The sequence below is a fragment of the Electrophorus electricus genome, chromosome 22 (assembly GCF_013358815.1).
Source record: "Electrophorus electricus isolate fEleEle1 chromosome 22, fEleEle1.pri, whole genome shotgun sequence".
In the NCBI taxonomy this organism is placed as follows: Eukaryota; Metazoa; Chordata; class Actinopteri; order Gymnotiformes; family Gymnotidae; genus Electrophorus; species Electrophorus electricus.
Genome location: NC_049556.1, coordinates 5,710,137 through 5,732,632, shown reverse-complemented (window position 1 = coordinate 5,732,632; position 22,496 = coordinate 5,710,137). Strand labels below are relative to the sequence as shown.

Sequence of the window (22,496 nt, the reverse complement as noted above, 5' to 3'; positions counted from 1 at the left end):
ACATGGCTGACCATGATGGAGACTTGTGTTTTGGGTGGATGGGTGACTAGTCTATTGAGAGTAAGGTGGTGTGTGGTCCCTCAGCACATGACTACCAGCTTCAGGACCTGCAGACAGCCACATTCTTAATGATCTGTGGTGATAATCTGTATGCACTCCAAACAGAGCAGAGGGTGGTGGTGGGCTTTGATTAATGTGGCACAATGCCATTTAAAATAAATAAATAATAAAAATGTCCAAGGATGTAAAATTCGTAATAGAATTACTCCTGCAACCAGTTTTACATCAGGTGCGCTCCATTTGGGGGACCTGACCCCCTCAAACAGACCACTACAAATTTGAAAATGAATTTGAAAATGATTATTAATAATAATAATAAAATCCAACCAAGCAATCAATGAACCAACCAATCACAGTGAGATGTATGTTTTTTTTTCTCCCCAACATTTTTCATTTATTCTGTTTATAAGAATGCACATCTGAGATTCCATTTGGGCACTTGTGTTTTGAAACATACAGCTGAGCAAGGCACTTCACATACAGTCTTGGCTGGAACTTACAAAAAGCAAAGCTAGTATAGGAATGGAATAACTGTAATTCAGAACAGGCTCACAGAAAACACAGATTCCTAAAGGAGCTTGGGACCAGTGGGACACGTGTGTTTAGCTTCCCTGGCCTCCGTCTTCATCAGCACCACAGTAAATGGCTCTCCCCTACCCCCAGTGGCAGTGTGAGGTACTGCACCGCAGGTAGGCGATGGTTCTTATTGAAGGGAATCTTACTGAAGAAGATTTCTCTCATACGCCGGTGGGCGTAGTGTTTCAGCATTTATGTGCAGGCCCTATGTGCCTGCATGTGTGCTGTGTATGCTGTGTGAGTCCTTCCTTTAGGAGGACTGTGTAAAATAGGTATTCTGTCTGGAGGGAGCATTGTGTCTAGTGGGAGATGTGCAAGGAGCTCAGTATGCAGGCAGAGGACGGCGTCTAGGGGGCGCTCAGCACTGTCTGGAGCTCACGGAGCAGCATGGAGCCAATGATGGTCTTCTCCGTGTTGACCGTGAGTTGAGCTCCAGAGTCCTTCTGCACCACACACACCAGCACCAGGGCTCCTGAGCTCACCAGTTTGGCTGCAAACCTACACACACACACACACACACACACACATACACAGAGAGAGAACATCAAAATACACTTTAAAATGACAGGGTAGCATCTGGAGCTTAAAGCAGTGTCCAACACCAATGCGTGTGTCTAAAGCAGCTAAAGAGGAAAGCACTCAGATTGCAACCCTCCACATAACCTGTCTGCAGGTGTAACAGACATGAGAGTTGGGTTAGAAAAAAGTACAGGAAAAGCTCCACTTTAGTAGAAAACAACAAATGCAGCATGTCCATATGTTAGCACAGGAGCTCCGTGTGTGTGTGTGTGTGTGTGTGTGTGTGTGTGTGTGTGTGTGTAGAGCAGGCATGACTAGTCTATTATCCCAGTTGATTAAAAAGCTATTAGGGGGCCTAGAGACTCCTAGCTGTCAATCTCACACACACACACGAACACACACACTCACGCAGTCCTGCCCTGCACAGAGACAGAGGTCAAAGAGCACTTCAGGGAGGGAGGGTGTGTGTGTGTGTGTGTGTGTGTGTGTGTGTACACAGAGACAGAAAAAAGAACTACTGTGCAAAATGAGTTGATGTATGAAAGGCAGCAAAGTAAAATAAATGTTATTCCAGAATTCAGTGCACATGTAAGAGCCTGAGACAGACAGTCTGTATGTGTGTTTAACATGCCTGTTTTTAGGACAGTGAGAGAATTTTAGTGTCTCGTAACCTTGGTAACATCACGCACGCAGGATCTACTGAAAGAGTTAAACTGGTGCCAGTAAGCATGACCCAGGACCTCCTGAGTCTCCACCCATCCATCCACTGTTTCTAATTTGACACACACACACCCTCACCCCCACACAGTGACCCACGTGCCTGAAATGTTGCCATCTGCCTCCATTTCCACACTTTATACCGCAACAATGAACCGTTTAGCACGCACGCGCACACACACACACAGGCCTCTGTTTAGCAGTGACAAGCACACACACCTCCCACTCACAACCACAATGAGCCACTCTTCTACTCCTCCCTGTCCCTGTCTCACACACACACACACACACACACACACACACACACACACACACACAGGGGCCGTGACTGCTATACCAAACTGCTAACTGGCTGACATTAGTGTGCACATGCACACAACAGTAGTGAAGTCTAATATTGCCTCCAATGACACTGAACAAAAACTCAATAAAAACTCAGCAAAAAACAATATTTCTTGTCTTTGTTGGACAAGATCAAATAAATATTAGTTCTAAAAAACAGATAAATATGACGACGACGACTAAAAACAAAAATTTCCATGCTATTCTGGTCAAGTTACAATGCTTGGGAGAGAATTTGCTCCTTACAGTACAACAGTATGGAGAACAGTAAAGTGTGAACACACACCTAAACTGTCACCAGGGGAGGAGGAGAAGTGCATCAGAAACTCTTTGCTTGTACTTGAATTTTAAAATATTAGCACCATTTGTCTCTTACACGCACACACACCCCATGTCTCTTATACACACACAAAAGCACTACTGTCTTTGATAATTGCTGTGAAAACTCTACTTCCTTCCCTTTAGCCTTCTATGGCCCACTCATTCTCCACACTGCCGAGCTCGACCACGGCAAATTTAAGCTTTTTTTATTTCCAGGTAAAACTGGTCACTTAGTAATTAAGTATTAAAAGAATCAAAAAGGAATTCTTCAGGTCTTAGTATGACCATGCTGAACTGAAGTTCAAATTAGCCCTTAACACACACACAGGATATCCTGCTGGTGGCTCTCGGTAGGTTGAGATGTCTTGATCTGCCCTCCCGTGGTTTCTGTTAATGGGATTGAGTCATTAATAACCCCTTTAGTTACATACCTACTCAATGCAGCCCTCAGGCTAAAAAACAAAACAAAAAAAACCCAAAACACCAGACTGAAGACTCTACTCCTGCACTGGCTGTGACCTCTACAACTACCAGCTCCACTGACAGGGAAACACAGACCTTTTTAACACAACCATGCATGTACGCATGCGTGTGCACCCCCCCCCCCCATCCCAGGTTGCTGCGCCATGCTGAAGCAGAGCAGACAGTAACCGGGTCATTGGTATTCTCCACTGTGCACTCTCTGACACCATTAATGGCAGACTGTGGAAAGCAAGACCCAGACCAGACAGGGTCCTCCCTCTCTCTCTCTCTCTCTCTCTCTCTCTCACACTCCACTATACACTGGAGTCTTACAATGACTACAATAATATAACCTTAGCCTTAATATTTTTGCTACTTTTTGGGAAAGTTACATAAATGCATGTAAAAGGACATCTTTACTACAAACACAAACCACACACCCCAACAGCCTGCTAACCTTTTCAGAGTGAAGCCTGATAAATGAATGGTAAAATAGTAGCGCAGAGTCATATTTTAATATTTTCTTTCAAGCCTAATGCTCAAATTGGAGATTGCCCAGGGCAACACAGAATCAACTTGTGTAGTCTAGGGGCCAGGGATTAACATTCAGATCCCCATATTCAGTATTTGAGGAAATACCTTTCAAGCCACTATGCTGTTTTCTGACATTCCTGTCCACACAGATCCTTTGAAAATCCGGCCCCTTATTTTTGACAAATGTGTTCCTCACCCTGAATGCTCCGAGGCATTTAAAGTTTGCCGAAGACTGGCGTCGGGATGCAGTTTGGAATGGTCTGGCGCGCTCACTGGCGTTCACCGTTCAGGATCCGGTGAAGAAAACTTCTGCAATAGTCTCAGCAGACTGAACTCGCTTCTCTACCGTACAGAGATGAACAGGTTTGGCCTTTAAACCAACAGAGCACATTTTCGCTTTACTCGACCGCCGGACCTTTGGACACACTGCTGCCGAGTGCAGGCAGGTCTTCTGCGATGGCGCGTAAGCGGAGGCGTTTCTCTTCTTCCAGCAGGGCTCCGGCTGCCGCTCAGCCCCGCATGCTCCCTCCCGCCTCAGGGGCCGGCATCTGGAAGGCATTGGAGCTGCCGACGGGCTCGGAGCGGCAGCCCGGCCCTGCCGACTCCTGGCTGGCACAGCCGCACCCAGACGCTGCTCGGTTCACGTGACGCTTCTTCTGTTTCTTGGTTATGGCCACTGAGACAGACGGACACTTCAGTGCTTTTAATAGCTTCCTCTGTGCTTAACAATGCTTTTGAAAGGTCATTGTTCTTGTGGTTGACTCTTTTCACTGGTGGGCTGAGTGAGGATCACAAACACAGCTATTTAATGGGGTAACTTGGGAGTGTTGAACCAGCCTGTGCGCGCAGAGCTAGAGGTCACGCAGCTAACAGGATGGCTTGTAATGTAGGTAATACTGTGCACCCGAATTAATAAAGAGTGAAAGCGCCTTGGCACCCGACTGTTATGTGCTGAGCTGTTAAACCTTATTTTACCCTTGGAAATCTTCACACTAAGCATTAGTGGTTTAATTAAATATTATTATATAAATGTGTGTGTGAGAGAGAGACCGCGAGGTCCTCTGTTGTAATGGAGGTTAATCTCACCAGATGACCAGCTGTCCTTCTGTGCCTCTCAAAATGAAGGACACCAGTCTCTCTAACTCCCTCACACACCCCAAGCCTCACACACAAATTCTCACACACCCCACTGACACACCGCCACACACACACAGACACCCACCCACCCTCACTAACACACCCCCACACACATACTCCCACCCACCCCACCCTTAAGATACATTAACACAAAGGCCAGGACATGTCTGTAGCACAGAAATGAGAAATGATGTCTCTGCTGCACCATGGCAGTACCATATGGCTAGAAATTAGCATCCCCAAGCAGAATATTACCAATCCTACCTAAATCTTCCTTCAGACTGGGTGCATGTAGAACTTTTTAAACACCGGCACTTCCTTTACACATACCCCGGCTGAGGGCCTGATCTGCCCCTGGGCTGTGTTGCTGGGGGCAGTGATGAATGCCAAGTCACAGGGATTGACTTTGCTACACGTTAAGCTGTTCTCGTGAGGGTCCACGCATTCACCTGGGAGCCCCCCGGTTGACGTGATGGGCATAACCACGTGCCAGCACTGGCCGTCAGGTTTTTTATAAGCAGTTATGCAGATTACTGTAGTAATTCAATGAAATGCTGATAGTTTTTCTGATTACACCCCAACCCCAGCAGGACACACACTGAAGATGGAGACATACGCTTAAAATGGACAGGGGATAACATATTTTAGGAAAAAGCATACCTTCTCATTACTCTGTGTGTGTGTGTGTGTGTGTGTGTGTGTGTGCGCGTGTGTGTGGGGGGGCAGTTTTGCATTGCCAGCTGAGTTATTACAAACTGCCATTTGCATCATCAATCTGAGCTCCTGAGTTAACAGACACAGCACTGCCCCCTGCTGTTGGACAGAGGAACACATGCAGAAAATCTGTCCAACTTAACTGACTGAGGAAGACACCAAAAGGCACACTAATCAGACAGACAGACAGACACACACACACACACACACACACACACACACACACACACACACACACAGTACTTTCAGGGTGCCACGCATCAGTGAAACACAAGCATAGCCCCCTCCCAGTACGTGCATGCACAACCACACACACCCCTGCCTTAGGAGGCCTCTTTGTCAGCAGTTCCCAAAAATGCTGCACAGACGCATATACCGACAGAACAGGTTTGGTCTTTAAACCAACAGAGCAAATTTTCGTTTTACTCGACCACCGGACCTTCGGACACTCTGCTGCCGAGTGCAGGCAGGTCTTCTGCGATGGCGTAAAAGCTGAGGCGTTTCTCTTCTTCCAGCAGGGCTCCGGCTGCCGCTCAGCCCCGCACGCTCCCTCCCGCCTCAGGGACCGGCATCTGGAAGGCATCGGAGCTGCCGACGGGCTCGGAGAGGCAGCCCGGCCCTGCCGACTCCTGGCTGGCACAGCCGCACCCAGACGCTGCTCGGTTATGTTTTGGGACCTAATCCAACCCAGTCAGTCACTGAAGAGTGACACATCACATTCAGGGACCCCCAGCTAAGAGTAGGGGTATGTGTGTATAATCCAGGAAAAGGAACTGACATTCCAAAGGAGAAACTGACTAAAAGCTTTTAGTAATTAAAGGAGATATTTAACAAATGCTGCACATGCAACACTAATAAACTCTTCTACTATTTGACAGCATTATACATGGACACCATGTTAAACCCAGTCAACAGACTGACATTCTGTGTCATCACACATATAATCACATATATTGCAACAGGCACATTCTACTAAACAGTCAACTACATTCTTCCAAGTTTCACACTTTTACACACACACACACACACACACACACACACACACACACACACACACACACACACACACACACACACACACACACACTTCTGCACACTGCACAGACACTCTGGTAAGGGGAAGCGTGTCATCAGTGTGCGCCTGACTCTGAGAGACGCGTTTGCAGGGGGGCGGGTGCACGAGGGCAGTGATTGATGGACGCCCACCCTCATTTGTCCTATTGCTTATTCCATATGAAATATGGGCGTTTGGGCAGGCCGGCCTTCCCCGGCGCACGTCGATTGATCTGCGCTTTCTCCGCGAGCGTTGCCTGCGCCCTTGCGACAGAGACGCACCCTCCTCTCAAGGTTGCCTCAGATTCGCTCATATTTTATAATCAAATTACAGCGTCAATACCATCCAACGCAGAGGAGAGGAACACTATAGGCATGAGTGTGTGCACGCGTATGTGTGTGTACACATGTGCATCGGTTTGTGCTTTGGAATGTAGGAGTGTTTATCAATATCTGTGTATGAGGGAGAGAGAGACAGAGAAGAGAGAGAGACAGAGAAGAGAGAGAGAGACATGGAGAGAGTCTAGTCTTTATTTCTGTAAATACAGACCCACCCACCCACACAGCAGCCCTGCAAGAGAGGCCAGTGGAAGCATTAGTGCGGTGTCCCGATGGCCCGAGTGCTGATCTGGTACCTGTGCACGTTGTTCTGTCCTGACGGAACCACGCCCACGTTAGCCATGTTGACCACCTTCCTGTGGAGTGGCTGGCTGGTGATGCTCTCGGGCGTCATGGCGATGGTCGCTGAGGACTCGTTCATGCCCTGCAGTTTTCCTGCGTCAGTCCAAACGGAAGGGGTTACGTTTTCAGTTACGAGCCAACGTGTTGTGTGCGAATTCTGCAATAATGTCAGGAGGTTTGGGGCCTTTTAGGTTACGAGTGTGGGAAGCTCTACACAGCTACAATCATCAGAATTCTGAACAGCAAGAGCTGGACCCTATACAGGATTGGCCTAGACCCTATAGACACTGCAGGGGACAGAGTTCTATATCCATTTCATAGGAGTTCTACTTTTTTTAAGATACAAGCTTACAGCAATATATATATGCACAGTAATTAATCTCTGTGAAACATGCAATTCACATGCAGAGAGCTTCTGTAAAGAGGAAAGCAGCAGGTTTATAGGCCATTAACACAGGCTTTAATATATTTCCACCGCTATGAAGTGAACTAGTTAAACCGTATAGAGCCGAGCAGTGGGACGTAAACACCAAAGATGAAGAGAATAGAACAATGGGATAAAATCTAAAGTGCTCATCACTGTTCCTGGTGTGCAAGGCATTGATGTACATTTTTAATATTACTCATATATGCCATTATGCTGGGAACTGATGTCGTCGCCGGAACGTTCCCTCTTCTGGAAGGCGGTGGCGGTCACATTAATGTTTGCACAGCAGTAGTGCACATGGCATCTTTACACTAACTTGGCAAGCTTCACAGTTCCGCACTTCTCTTCTAAGAGAAACATTGATTTGTCCTCTGAAGATGAACAAAAAGAACGTGGGTACAGTGTGTGTGTGGTGGGGGGTAGCTGGGAATGGCATTAACAGAGCATTAAGCCCTACCCAAAATGTATGCGTATATGTATGCACTCATGCGTGCAGGCCTTAATGCGTATGAATGAATATGGCGCGTTTCTCCAGCACAGTGGGCTGGCGGATCCCCCAGAAGCCTAGCAGACACTCCAGGCTTTTACTCAACAATACCACCAACCAGGAGCAACACAAGGGGCTAAAGCGTACGCGCATGCGGACACACACACACATTCTGCGAGTGCTCATTTGTAGGCCCAAACCAAGCACATTAGACTCTATTGAGGAGAAAATAGAGAATAAATGAATGTAACAGCCCTCGTGGTAAAAGCCTTCACCACGGCAACCAATTAACAGAAAATTACTATAAAAAGGGTCTCACTTCCTCTTTTGCAAATAGAGGTCCCAAGCAGAGCTCACTCTTCTACCCATTAGGGAGAGACCGCTGTCTCTCTCTCTGTGTGTGTGTGTGTGTGTGTGTGTGTGTGTGTGTGTGTGTGTGTGTGTGTGTGTGTATATATATAGAGGAGCTGCACTTCAAGGGAACAGGACAGGAATCCATTGAGTTTAAATGAAAAATCAAACATAGTGCTTCTCTCTAAGAATGCCTGCTTTATTAGAACCACACAAAGCAAAGAGTCATCCTAACAATCTAGACATCTGCGTGTGTGTGCGTGCGCGCACGCTTGCATGCACATACGTCACACCATCCTATTAAGCTAAACTAACCTTTCCTTGGTTTGCTCTGGTTGTGTTTTTGTGAGCGCTGTTGTTTCGTTAAAAGGTAGGAAGTGCAAACTCAATCAGCGTTCATTTACAAACGCTCCAAGAGCTTTACGCTGGTGCAGCGGCAAGTGCTTCTGTAGTCTCCGTATCTCTCAGAGAACACTCACGAACGCACAGACAAACCCAAGATCTAAACATGCTGTTTTGTTTTTTTTTAATGCATATTACAAATCAGTAAACCTGTTTTTGTTGAGTATTTAATGCTGGTATTGTTAATTTCGGTCAGGCAGAGGGGTGGACAGACTTCTGTATCCTGAAGGAGCACCTGGTACCTGCATGACACACATGGGTACAACCTGCAGGGAATCTTGGATTTAGTGTGTGTGTGTGTTTGGATCCAAGAAAGTGTGTGTATTTGTGTATGTAAATGTGCAAGTCTGCACAGCACCCCATACTGACAGTAAAGAACTAACGCCGACTGCGCACAGCACCTTCTGATAGCTCAGCGTCGCCTGTGTGTATTTACACTCGAGCACACCAGATAGACAGCAGGTGGTGAAGGACACGCTCGAAAACACCTCACGAGGAAAGGCTGCTTTCCGAAGGTTCAGGCATCTTATAATGAGTATAGTGAATTCTGAGTGACTCCCACCTCTTCAGCTCCTGCCTTCCGTAAAGCTGCGTACGGTAACGTCACGATAATGAAAAAAGTTCCACCTGTTCTCTAGATAGTTAGCACAACACAGCTACGCTCCGTGAAGGAAAATACTAACATTAGCCTAGCACACTGCCCCAATAGATCAAGCCACAAATTGCAACAAAAAACCCTAGTCTGGAGTCGAATTTAGACTGAACAGCCAATCAGAAAACTCTTCTCTCATGGGCAACCATTGACTCAGATTCAGCATACACAGTCAGCCAAAACGGCGCTGACGAGGACCAATTAGAGGTGACGGTGTGGATCACAGCACTGAGTACGAACGATGGGAGGTCACCGATACCCTCCAGTGACCTGACGCTGTCCGACAGCCGATAGTTGGGTCAGAGCGTCCCTTCCTTAAAAGAAAGGTAAGGCAGGATTGGGTGGGCTGAAAGGGGTCTTATATATCTCTGCGTGAGTCACACAAACAGATCAGATGTAAATATAAAGTATTTTATTTAGCTGAGTCTGAGCATACCACTTCTGTGACTACCTCTACACCCACTCATCAATTACAAATAACGTATGCACTGGAACCTCAAAAGAGCCTTGGTACAATGCGCTTGGTGTGCGAGCGCATTTGCGCATGTGAGCTCTTAGTTCTGCACGAATGGTCAGGTGTGTCAAGAGTCAATGTAAAACACTCATCGAAGCATGCAGTGCACAGGGGAACCTCACACCCCCCACTGTGGCAAGCATGTATGTGCATGAGATCTTGAAAGTGTGTGCGATTTAAGACTGCTGTGCGACTATTCTCTTTTTTGGTACTGGAGGCTGGTGTAAACGTGAGGGAATTAAAAGAACATCAGCAATGCAATAAAAACAGAACGAGAAAGCAGTAAAGGCCTTGCAGCGTGCGTTCCAGGTACCGAGGCCAGAAATAAGGAAGAATCCAAAAATCTGCAAACGATCAACTAAAACTGACCAGTTTATTGATGGAAATGTCATTTTACTTTCACTTTTGTTTTGACTAAAATTAGTGAATGACACCTAATTTAGATGTTTTTTTCCCTTTCTACTGCTACATGCCCACATTCATAGTATTTTAATCTACTATGTCCATGGAAATGTGTATTAATAGGTGTAATAGGTATAAATAAGTGCTATCAAGCACTATTAACAAAGAGCAAGCGTAAATGAAGTAACATGACATTTGGCTGAAAAACACACAACCACATGGCTGTCTCTGCCGCGACAACCAAAAGGACCCTCTGGGTGAACATCTAGGTTTGAGGTTTACGAACATTACTAATTATTTGAAAAATAGTAAATAGATTATAAAACACAAACATGAAATATGCTCAGTTAAAACAAAAATGCAAACACTCTTAAAAGGTACTTTTACGTCTTTAGACTTTTTGTCATTAAAGTATCGCTGGGAAAGTCGACTTAAAGCACTACTAAAAATTAATTACCTGAGAGTTACCAGTACCAACACTCTTTTTCCTTAAATTGGTGCTTGGAGGTTTTAGCCAAGATTAGAAACCTAGTTATCAGAGTCAGTGAGCGTTTCATTACTTGTATACATATACATTTCTCTCCAATTAAAGGAAACGGAATGGTTATAGGACTAACGCCTCCCTCTCATTTAACCACGCTCTGCGATCCTAAGCATAGCTCTACGTAAACAGAAATGGCTATGATCATTCTAATGATATTTGGCTTGTTGTGCTGTGCAAGTATTTCAGGGTTTAAAAACCACATGCTGTAAAAGGTGCTCTGTTTCAAACTTGAGGTCTGAAAATTGTGCTTGGGTGAGCATTTGTGTGTGTGTGTGTGTGTGTGTGTGTGTGTGTGTGTGTTACCTTGCTCTTTGCTAAAGTCCTGTTCGCTCATGGTGACAGGGAGCAGCAACTCTCCCACAGCTGGCTGGATGGACACATTGAAGCCTTCAGCTTTAGTGCTGTGAAACAAAAGTAAGGATCAGTATGGAACACTAGTATTTTGTGTTTAACATCATATAAGCTTTGCAAAACCTGTACCAAAAAGCCCAGACCACTGTGTAAGTCTACATGGATCACACACACACACACACACACACACACACACACACACACTTTAAAGTACCATAATACTGCAACGATGGGAACAGCTTGAAGACTAAAATAAAGCATACTGTACATCATCTTGGTGATGTTCAAATTCACAAATACTCAAATATGCACCAAGCATTGCTGCCGTTATGTAATAAGAACAAATCATCTTGTAATAAGAGAAACGAACCATTACTGCACAATATCCCGCAAAGAAACGCAGACATACCATTATTACAGAAAGCCAGATGAAAGACCTCCTTTTAAACAAGTGTAGTTTACTATGTGACGAGGGGCGTGTTGCGTTTGCAGATGATGGACACTTTCAGACTGAATTGATCCCCTCCCCTCCAGTTAGGGCTTCCCCCACCAGATGAGGTTTCTGAAAAGGTTATTGATCGCAGAAATGCCAATCGCCCCCCCCCCCCCACTACTGTGGAACAAGGCAATTAGTTCTCAGACCAAATGTTATTGCACAAAGGATCAATCACATCTCTCATAATACCAGGAGAGCAGATCAAAAAGACAGAGATGGGGAAAGAGATTTTAATCCATCTATCTATCTTTCTATCTATCTAAAATCAATTATAAGCACACAACATTCAACATGCACCTTACAATTTTAAAAAGGAAAAAAAAAACAAAAAAACCCCCAAAACAATAAATTGTTAAAATTACCACCAAAAATCACTCCCTCATTTGTCACAGAACAGAAAACATCATTGTATCCCCAAATATTTTCTAGTTTCAGATCATTCATGGCAGAATAAAACTTAAAATCTAACACTATACGAGTCCACCAATCTTTTAAACACAATTACAAGACTGCTGTCAGTCTGGCCCGGAAACACTTCATGCTGATTCACACATGCCATCTCAGATTGCCCTAAAATGAAATTCAAATGTCAACATTGTGCTTCCTTCCTCTTTGTGCAACTATACCCACAAATAAAGAGAGTTCTAATGTAAAAAACACCAAACCGATCAAAAATCAGTACTAAGAGGCTAAACAAAGACGTCAACCTGGGACGTGCCATAAAACAGTTAAAAACTGTTTCCCTCATGATACAACACAGACACTCGGGACTCACAGCTGGGTTTAAAACTGAAACCAGAGCACCTCATCAAAAGGTGGTTTATAGAGCGCTCTCCAGGCTGGATTGAAACCTTCCTCCAGAGCCCGTGTGTTTTGCACCAAGGGGTATCGATCCTGCCATTTAGTTTATCTTTATTTAATACTTTAAACACAGGCTCTGTAGAGGGTCTTCCCAGACACCTCCTCCAAAGCCATGTTCTCAACACCAGATGGTTGCAAAAAAACAAAAAAAACGGCGTTCACAATCCCCAAGGTCAGGCAATGGCGACGACACAGGGAATGCGTCGCTGCCAACACTAACACTACTACTGCTGTAAATGGGATTCGATTTGAGCAGAACATGCTCTTCCTCTGTTAATGCAAATCTCCAACTACCTAGAAGGTGCGACATGAAACGCAAAGACTTTTCCTTCAAATGGGCAGCAACTCTGTCCACATCACCCAGCTCTGGACCTGCTAGTGTCCAAATCACCTAGGGTCTGACATCTATTGCTGCACAGAGTTCTGTCCATCGAAAGGGGCCAGCCCACTAGTGATGTCCAGACGAGCTCCTCCAAACAAAGGTTCTTTCAAGAGCCAACACTTAGAAGCTGTACTTTCCCACTTCTCAATCTTGAACAACTTAAGAACTTTAAAAAAGTCCGGTGAGACATCTCTGCAAAAACTGAAGACAAAAGGTTGCAACCCTGCAGACAAGCTGTACAAAGCAGAGAGATGGGTTGGGGGGGGGGAGCGAGAGAGTGAGTATTCCTAAGGATCAGTATGTAACACTAGTTCTTTGTTTAATGCAGTATAAGCTTTGCAAAGCCTTTACCAAACAGCTCAGACCTGTGTAAGTCTACATGGAGCTCTCGCTCTCTCTCTCACACACACACAAAAAAAAAACACAGCGGTGTCATTGAACTCTCATTGGTGCGATCATTAGCAATAATCCACCTTAGCGTTGCAGTCTGACCTATTTATGGGTGATGTTATTCACATCTTGCCATCGCCCTGTATCGATCACAGCCCTACCACCCTAATCGAAAAAAGAAAAACAATTACAAGCCCCGCAAAGAAATACAATCATTCCAAATTAGATTATTAAAAAAATTTAATGCAGATTACTAGCAGCAGGGCTGCAGAGGTAATAATTTAAAAAAAAAAAAAAAAAAAAAAAAATCACACAAAAGGGGAATGGTTAATTCTGGCCAGATCCTGCCTGTGTGATAGAGCATAATCACTCGCAGTAATTCAATCTGTTAAATGTCACGCTTTCATCATCATAACCAACTGTATGCATGCGCACACCTGTGTGTGTACGTACACAGAGTACAGGGTTTGCACCTTTAGTTGTTGAATATGCTAAGACTGCATTCTGCCAAATACTGAAAATGTAAATGTAAAATAAAGGATGCAGATAAATGAGAACACAGCCGCCACCCCCCCCCCCAAAAAAATGCTATGCTATCCCACTTCAGCAATGCATACATAAACGCAAGTACAATATTACATCCTGCACGTGTTCAGACAGTTCACAAAAATCACACAGTCAGTATTTCTTGTGCCCTCCCTTGGTACTAAGCACATTTGAACTCTTATGGGGAGATGGTCCTGAAGTTTTTTTCTGGTATATTACACCTTTCAGCACTTCCCAGAGATCTTCTTTAGATTTAAATCTTTTCCTGCTATTGCTCAAGTGGGGAGGTCACACTAAAAACTTGAACTGTAGCCTATAGAAGCTGTTTTTTTCTGATTTTTAATACTGCAAATAAACTTCTTCTATTTTCTGGTTGTATTCCAACAAAGCGACTGAGAAATAATTATACATGTCGCTGCGAAAACAATAAATCTAAAGGGTGGCCTAAGACTTTTGCACAGAACTGCGCACACACACACACCAGTACACTGCTGTGTGTGTAAGAGATGTAAAGATATTCCAAATTGTAGTGAAGTACACAGAGTTTCCACAGAAACAATAACAAACAAGTGTTTCACTATATTAGCCACTGTTCTATTCGTAGGACAATTTATCATCAGATGACGTGTAGGACTAACCCTACAAATAAAACAGTGGCCAACACTATACTTAAACACTTCAGAATGCAGAGACCGCATCCCTTTTCAAAGATCCTCCATTAATCTCCTACAGATGACGCAAAAACATCAGACATCCTCATCAAGGATGAAACAAAGGACCATTCAGATAACAACTGTGCTACTGCAGCCTACAACTGCTCTACATGTGCTACATGACACAGACACTAAAACAACCCTTTCCCCCTCATGCCTACTGTATTACTTGCAAGAATAATGGCAAGGCGTTTTAATACTAATGAACACTGCATTAATGACATACAGGTTTGCACTGCCAGTTGTTGCCATACTGGCAATGAAATCAGTAAATTCAAAGAAAAAGAACGACCCTCTTAGAACTTTAGCACGCCATGGAATTAATGTTATTATGATTTATGAATCATTTACTTTTTCATACGTAAACGGGCTCCTCCTCCTACTACTTCAGAAGCACTTTGCTTGTACAGCTGATGAAGGACCTCTGTGTGAATCGTCCTATTTCACTTCACTACAATTTTGAATCTCCACATCTCTTGCTACACTACACGGCGATTACTCACCTGGAATCCTCTTCACACACACACACACACACACACACAAAATAGATAGTATGAAGTATATATACAGTATGAAGTGTACTCTAAGATATAATGTTAAAGGGTAGTAGACAGATTTCTTTAGAAAGTGCTTCAGATATTCCTATTGCTGTGTCTAATAGAGCACAAACTTCACAAAGCATTTACAGAAGAATACTTGACTCTGTGAAATCTTCCTCGTGTGTGTTAAATATATGCTGATGAGCCACAGCATTAAAGCCACTGGTAGGCGAGTGTCTGATGGACTCTCGGACCCAACCTTCCTTGGTCAAGCTGGGGCTGGAGGTGTAATGGTCTGGCGAATGCTTTCTCGACACACATTGGACCCTCCAAAAAAACAATCAATCCAGCATCATTTCAGTGCCATAGTCTCAGTACTGTTGCTGACCATGTGTGCTCTACAAGACCATGATTCAAGGTCAAATCCTTCAGCAGATCCTCAGGTTTTTTCCCCCCACTGGGATTTTGGCTGAATTTGTGGATTTTTCCATCACATCAAGGGTGGAAGGGTACTGGGTCTAAATGAAGGGCAATAAATACAGCAACAAATGCACTTCTAAATCATGACAATTGGCCAGGAAGAAGCATCTAAAAGCCATCATTTCAATTTCTGCAGCTGCTTTGTTGAATGTAAACTGTAAAGCTCACTGGAAGTACAGTGAATTAAAGCTGAAATAAATGTACAAGTCTTTAGTTGATTGTTTTGTCCTCTGATGTGAACAAATTAGATGTCCTTATTTGCCAAAAGAAATGTGTGGTAACATGAAATGTGTAGAGAAAAAAAAAATTGAGCTTGAATATGAACATTTGTCCTTAAATGTGTATGAAAAAAAGTAAGAAAATTGGTCATAACTCCAAGTGGACTACCTCCACTGGGACAAAGTTGGTGTTTAGCAGGTGTTTCTCCAACTTTCCATATTTCTTCCTTTGGACGCTCACTTGGGACTGCCTCATCTATTCTGATGTCTGGTAGGTTTGCTATTGCTTGCTTATCTGTCTGAATTCGGAGGTCCAACAGGACTTGTACTTCAACACTCTCAACACCATTTGGACTTGGTGTCCAGCTCATATGTATATGTCTTCGTATATGATCTCTGCCACTTGGTTGTGCCTCTCGACACGCAGCCTGCATTCTGCGAATAGGTGCTGGATTGTCTTTGAGGCTACTTGGCACAGTCTGCATCTTGGGGTCGTCTGGACTTGTCCTGCCAGGGCACCTCCGCTGCTTCCATGGTATCCTTGTCTCCCATCTGCCCGAGGTACTCTCTGATCAGCCCACCACTGCTTGCATATATTCATGGATGTTTCGTACCCTAGACAGTGGACCTTGCACTTTTTAGGCCCCTCCCACTCTCCTCTGGCTGGACTACAGCCTTTGGATGTCACGTCTTGGGTGGAGTTTCCCGGTCTTGATGTCAGCAGTTTGCACCTCATCTCTTGGCCATCTTATTGCACCTTCCCGGGTAGCTGATGACTAGTAGGGCATACATATTCATGGATTTGAGCTTACTGTTCCCATTCAGCTGTCTCTTGAGGACCCGTCTGACCCTGTGGAAGCACTTGGCTCTGTCCTCCTTGTTCGTGTGTGATTGCAGAATCTCCAGGCATTTGTAACTGTCCTCCATGTCTGCTATATGGCCTCGTGGGAGCCAGTATTTAGCGAGTGTGTGACCCACTCCCTAACCCTAACCCTAACTAACCCTAACCAACCCTAACCCTAATCTGGTGTTCCCACTTGTGTTTCTCTGCTTTGAGATCTCTTAACCAGTGAGAACTGGTGTTGTGTGAAGATTCATTCAGCTCTGGGTGGATCGACAGTCAGGGTTCTGTTGTACTATAACACAGTATACTTATATAACATAGAACACGGTTCCAAGGTTAAAAAAGGGCATTTATTCTTTTGGCTGCTGCTTCAAGTGTTCTGGTGAATCTGGATTCCAGTGCTATTAACTTTCGTTTAGCAGCCATCAGAAAGGTTGTATAAAGAACTGAAGATCTTAACAGTGGACATCACCGGGAATCTTACACATTAAAGGCTGACTGAAGAATGGGCCAAAATCCCACCGGAACACCGGAGAGATGATTTTCTTCCTGGGAGCATTTTAAGCTTTTACAGCGAACAAAGGCTTCTCCGCCAAGTATTAAAATTTATCAAAATTCGCATTGTGATGCGTGTTCAGTACTACTTTCCTGTATTATTATTCCACTACATTGCATATAAATATTAAGAATTAGAATGTTATGCTTTTGTTAGCTGTAGCTGTACTATTGACTTAATGCCAAAATCTGGTCTATATTTCATGAACAAAAATATGCATACAATTGCCCAAAATTCACCACAGTGGGTGCATACACATCCATTCCCATACAATTACACAGCACTACAGCAGAAACAAATAACTGGAAATTTCACATTTCTGAAACAATGACAACTAACTTTTCAACCACGTTCAAGCTTTTCTGATAGAAGGCTCAAATGATGCACACACTGCATGATTTGGTGGGTTGTTATTGCTCAGATGGAAAGATTAGCTTTACCAATAACAGATAAACAGAGAGAGAAACAAGCAGGTCACAGTAGCCTGGCTGTAGCATACCAAGGGATCTGTACTAGCAGATATTCCCACTGAGACGGCAGAGAAGGGCTTTCAGGGCCATGCGAGAGTGAAGGGGTTTTCAGGTAGGAGTAGGTGTCCAGGTGGCGTGTTAGTCCGGGTCGCAGGATTAGGAGGAACACGCCAACTTTCACTCAGTCCAACTAGGTGTTTTTTTTTTTGGCTGAACTGTCACTTAACATTAGTAGGGAGGGAAGGAGTGTGTTTACCACAGCTGGAAACTGGCTGCTTGTGTGGAGTCATTGAAGTCCACGCCCATAGAGACTGTTACTGACTTCTCCGGCTCCAAACATTCTGTGAGAGACGGAAAGAGAGAGAGAGAGAGAGAGAGGGATTATTCTTATTCAAGTTTTTTAAAATATACATGTTTTGTTGTTGTTTACTTTAGTATTACTACTATTACTTCTGCTTAGCTTAGTTTTCCTGAGCATTTTGTTAATCTGCAAACAGGTTTTTCTAGGCTGTGGCAACGCGGGATTTAAAGACAAACAAAAACAAAAAACTGCAGCAAACCTATCCTGAAGTGAACTCTGAACAACAGTGAAAGTGAGGAGAGAAACAGAGCGCGATAGGAGGCGAGACGGCAAGAAAGAAAAACCGAGAGAGGGTGCGACGCACGAGCGTGTACGACGGGCAGAGCGGGGACGCGTTTTTCTGAGCGGGACGAGACGAGGCCACCCCGAAAGAAAAATCCATCCCTCAATCTCACTCCACATTCAAAAACAGAATGTGCTGCAACTGGCAGCATGTCCAGGAGCACCAGAAAGAGAAAAGGAAGAGACCGAGGCAGGTAAACGGCGCGACACAGGAAGAGAGAACAATTTCAGCCCGACACAAACGTTCACTCCTCTTCTTCCCCTGAGACGGGGCGGGTCCCACATGCATGAGCAGGCTCGGTTCTCCCAGAATCTCGACAGAGTCCCCCACAGCGAAGTTACGCAGAGCTGAGACGAGACTGACCGTCAGGAGTGGCTGGGGTCAAGGGCCTGCCATTCGCACTCATTACACTGATTAGCAGAGCAGCAAACTCACAGTCACGTCTGGGCTTAAAAAACATTGCTGTGTGATTACTGAATATAGTCTCCTAAATGGATTCTCCATTTACGCACATGTGAAAAAGCTGTTACTATTTGGTCATGCCAGTCCTTCAGGGCGAGTAGCTGGCATGTTTCTTTATGAAATGCTTGGTGGAGAATGGCGTGAACTACTCTGCATTGAATGGTCAACTAAAATCTGCTTTTCCCTTGAACGCATTTAACTGCCATTGGGAGTCCATGTTTTTCTATAACTGGAAGAAAAAAACCCCTCACTTTTGCAGTTACATTAGATTAGATGCACTTAGATTATGTCTAATCTGAGCCTCACCAACTGCCAGGTTTTGCAGCTGGATTGGGTTGAAATTTGTACCGAACATCCCAGAAACTCTAAGCATAATTAGCAACATGTATTCATGTCAATATTCGTTGCTGAATGTTTTACAGTAATCAAATTAACAAAAGTAAATCTTTTTTTTAACCAAATGAAGACTCTTGAATTTTCCCAAATTATCTGCATTACTTTTTATTTAACCAAAATGTCTAATTATTCCTCTGATGAGACTGTGACCCAAAGAGGGGAAGGCAAAAAGCTTTTAGCAGCCTGGTTATACTTCAACAAACTGACCAAACATTCCATCAGACTCAAATCCTTACCAGGACAACCAACTTTCTCATTGCACAGATTCAAAAAGTAACATCTCGCCATTAAATCTTTCATGATGTCAAGTGATAATCATCCAGTAATGTATAGTTACTAAAGTATAGTAAAAATATAATCAATCATTTGTATGTTACTTACCCCATGCTTATTGTAAACAAATCATTAAAATCACTCCTAGTTGTGTTTACTAGAAATCCTGTATGAACCAATTAGAGAATAAAAGTTAGTAGTTTGTAACTCCTAGAAAGTAATTAAATTGATTATTCAATTGCTCCACCCATCCCAGTGTTTGTTTTATAAACTTAATTCTGAGACCAGGAAGTAGAAATGAGTAATGTCAAATTTTCTTTTTTCTTGCATTGATTTGTGGTGGATCCTACGCATTTCTGTATTCCTGTATCTCCAATTCTTTTCCCCTTAACGTGAACACAAGGGATATTGAATATGCATGAACCCCCCCCCCCCCCCCCCCCCCCCCAATACCTGGAAAATTCAACCCTCTCTTCAGTTTTGTACAAGGCGCCAACCGCGAAGAAAGTGGGGACTTCCCACGGAACTTCGGTGGAGACTAATTTTTCAATAACCTCTCGCTAAGCAGCTAGAAATATTTGTTTTACCATATTTCAATTTTAATATTTTTTTTGTTCCTTTATTAGCTTACTAATATCTTCTCATTAGTGTGGAGTCTTCTGAATTTGCCCTTTACGGCTTATGTCGAGCAAACTCCTCTGGTTAAAACTGGAGCTTCAATACACTGCCGGTAACGAACCCACTCCTACTTTGGAACGGTCTGCCCACGAAGGCCTATACAGCTCTCATTTAAACCAGCTCCGAGAACCCTGGTCCTTTCACCGTCGTCGGCCTTCATAGCTCGTGCGCAGCCATGAGATGGTTTCAAGAAAAGCAAACTCTCTCCTTCAGAACCATGAGATGGTTGAAGGAAAAACTCTTCCTGCACTCTTCCACTCTGGTGACATGATGCCAACTGACATTCTCCCTCAGGGGCAATCAGACGACTCCAAGGAAATGGATTCTCCATTTGGGATACTCTCTGTTCAGACGGTTTCAGTGGAACACGCCTCGACAGACGGTTCGTCAGGGTCGTGCTCCAGTGTAGCAACTGGCATTTCCCTTCAACATTATCAGTTTGATCTCAACAGTAGCTATCATTTATTAATCAAATTAGGTTAGTTAACCCTTTCCTCTCGTCTCTGATACACTCTCATTAGTACCCCAATTAGCCTCGTTGCCCCTACACTGTGCCACAAAGGCTGGCCCCTTGTTCCCCTGATCTTCCTTTTACATTCCATGTATGCTTGCATCACAAATTCTGCTTGATTAATAAGTTTGCTTTGTTGGTCTTGTTTGGTTGATAAGTAGACCCAGGTGGTCATTCCCAGAGGCTGGTTGAAACAGTTTCCTTTCTAAATATTTTTTTTTTATTAGCCTAATAAGCTACCCCATCCACAACAAATTAGTTGAATTAAATTTCACTTGGTTGTCTGAACCTAATGCTCCTGGTTATTAGAATCTTAGTCAATGATTGTTATACATATTTTTCTTATCTATGCTTACTCATTAAACATCCGAACTACATCTGACAGAATAAGCATGGAGAGCGATATTCTAGTGTTTAGTAGAAGAGAAAATCACATATCAAACTGGTGACTTATGAGTTGAGAACTATTAAGTCATTAATAAATTATATAACATTAATACATTTTCCCTGTTAATCACGGCAGCGTCCCAATTAATTTTATCCGTAGTAATTGACAATCTGTTAAATGTATTAAAAGTGTTACATATATATATATATATATATATATATATATATATATATATATATATATATATATATATATATAAAAAAGAAAATGCCGATATTCCCACAGCAACAGTGTACTCTAGACAATTTCATGAGTTCAGGCTAAACGCCGTTATTAACCAGGCATTAATGATGTTGCTTTTAGAGATCGTGTTCGCTTTAATCAATGTTTAATGTTCTTCTCAAAAATGTATATTCAGTTACAACCCATCCCTGGATAATGAAATGGGGGGGGGGTCATTTGGAAGCTACAGTTTGTTGTGCTGGTCCTCCTCTTAGCCTCTGTCGATACCTGAGCTCTGCTCTGTTGTTATTAAACAGTGACGTTAAACACACTGATGACACTAAAACCAAACGGGTACTGCAGTGCTGTTAAATCAGCTGTATACCATTTTGGTTGAACAACAAGTACTGTTGTGTTAAACTCACCGATGGGGCTGAAGCAGTGGATATTTTGCCCTGCAGAGGTCTTTTCAGAGATGTGGATGTTCTCGAGGGTGTGGTCACCATTGTTGCTAAATGTCAACTGCACAGATATCATGCGGTCGTCGTAGATGCACGGTTGCCGGGAGAAGTGATACTGTGCAGCGAGGCCTTTGCCCGTCATACGGTGAAGAAGCTCGTAAGTGTGCACAGGCACGAACACAGGCGAGCTTAGCTGTTGACACACACACACACACACACGGTCACAAACAGAAACCAACTTACCTGAAGAGAGACAAGCACATTACATACAAGTCAAATACATATGCTGGAACATCACTGGAAACACAGTACAAGCAGACTAACGCACATCATATACAGACAGACATTTAAAAGACACTGCTTTTCTTTCACAAAGGCACAATCCAACATACCTCTTTTCTTATCAGTCAAATTAAAGAGAAGAAACACCCAGCCAGCCACCACACACCCCCACTCACCCTTTGGCTTCCCGTCAGACATATTACAGATCTTAAAGGGCACAATATGGACTAAAACACAGACACACGTCCTCCATTCACCTATTCAGCCATTTATTAAACCACCTTTCCCCTGGTCCCGTCCTCTAATTTCCAGAACCTATCAAGCCCTCATTCTCTTTCTGCCTGCTTTCTCCACACACACACACACACACGGGAAAGTGGACCCTTATTATCCAAACATTCGGTGATGGGGGAGGGGAGATGTGCATATGCAATCATA

The 22,496-nt window shown here is 43.8% G+C and overlaps 1 protein-coding gene across 2 annotated transcripts in view; it reads right to left on the bottom strand.

The window, feature by feature from the left end:
* Nucleotides 1-416: 416 nt before the first annotated feature.
* Nucleotides 417-22,496, bottom strand: part of ap3b1a (adaptor related protein complex 3 subunit beta 1a) — an 84,806-nt gene continuing 62,726 nt past the window's right edge. The window contains exons 23-27 of one of the 2 annotated variants that reach the window (XM_035521494.1): nucleotides 21,741-21,969; nucleotides 17,998-18,082; nucleotides 11,199-11,296; nucleotides 7,071-7,209; nucleotides 417-1,134 (exon numbers count right to left, since the gene is read on the bottom strand). In XM_035521494.1, coding sequence (XP_035377387.1) covers nucleotides 984-1,134; nucleotides 7,071-7,209; nucleotides 11,199-11,296; nucleotides 17,998-18,082; nucleotides 21,741-21,969 — 702 coding nt within the window. In that variant the 3' untranslated portion in view covers nucleotides 417-983. Of the gene's footprint in view, nucleotides 1,135-7,070; nucleotides 7,210-11,198; nucleotides 11,297-17,997; nucleotides 18,083-18,406; nucleotides 19,678-21,740; nucleotides 21,970-22,496 lie in introns of those variants that run through there. The other variant, XM_027019316.2, reaches the window with a different exon arrangement.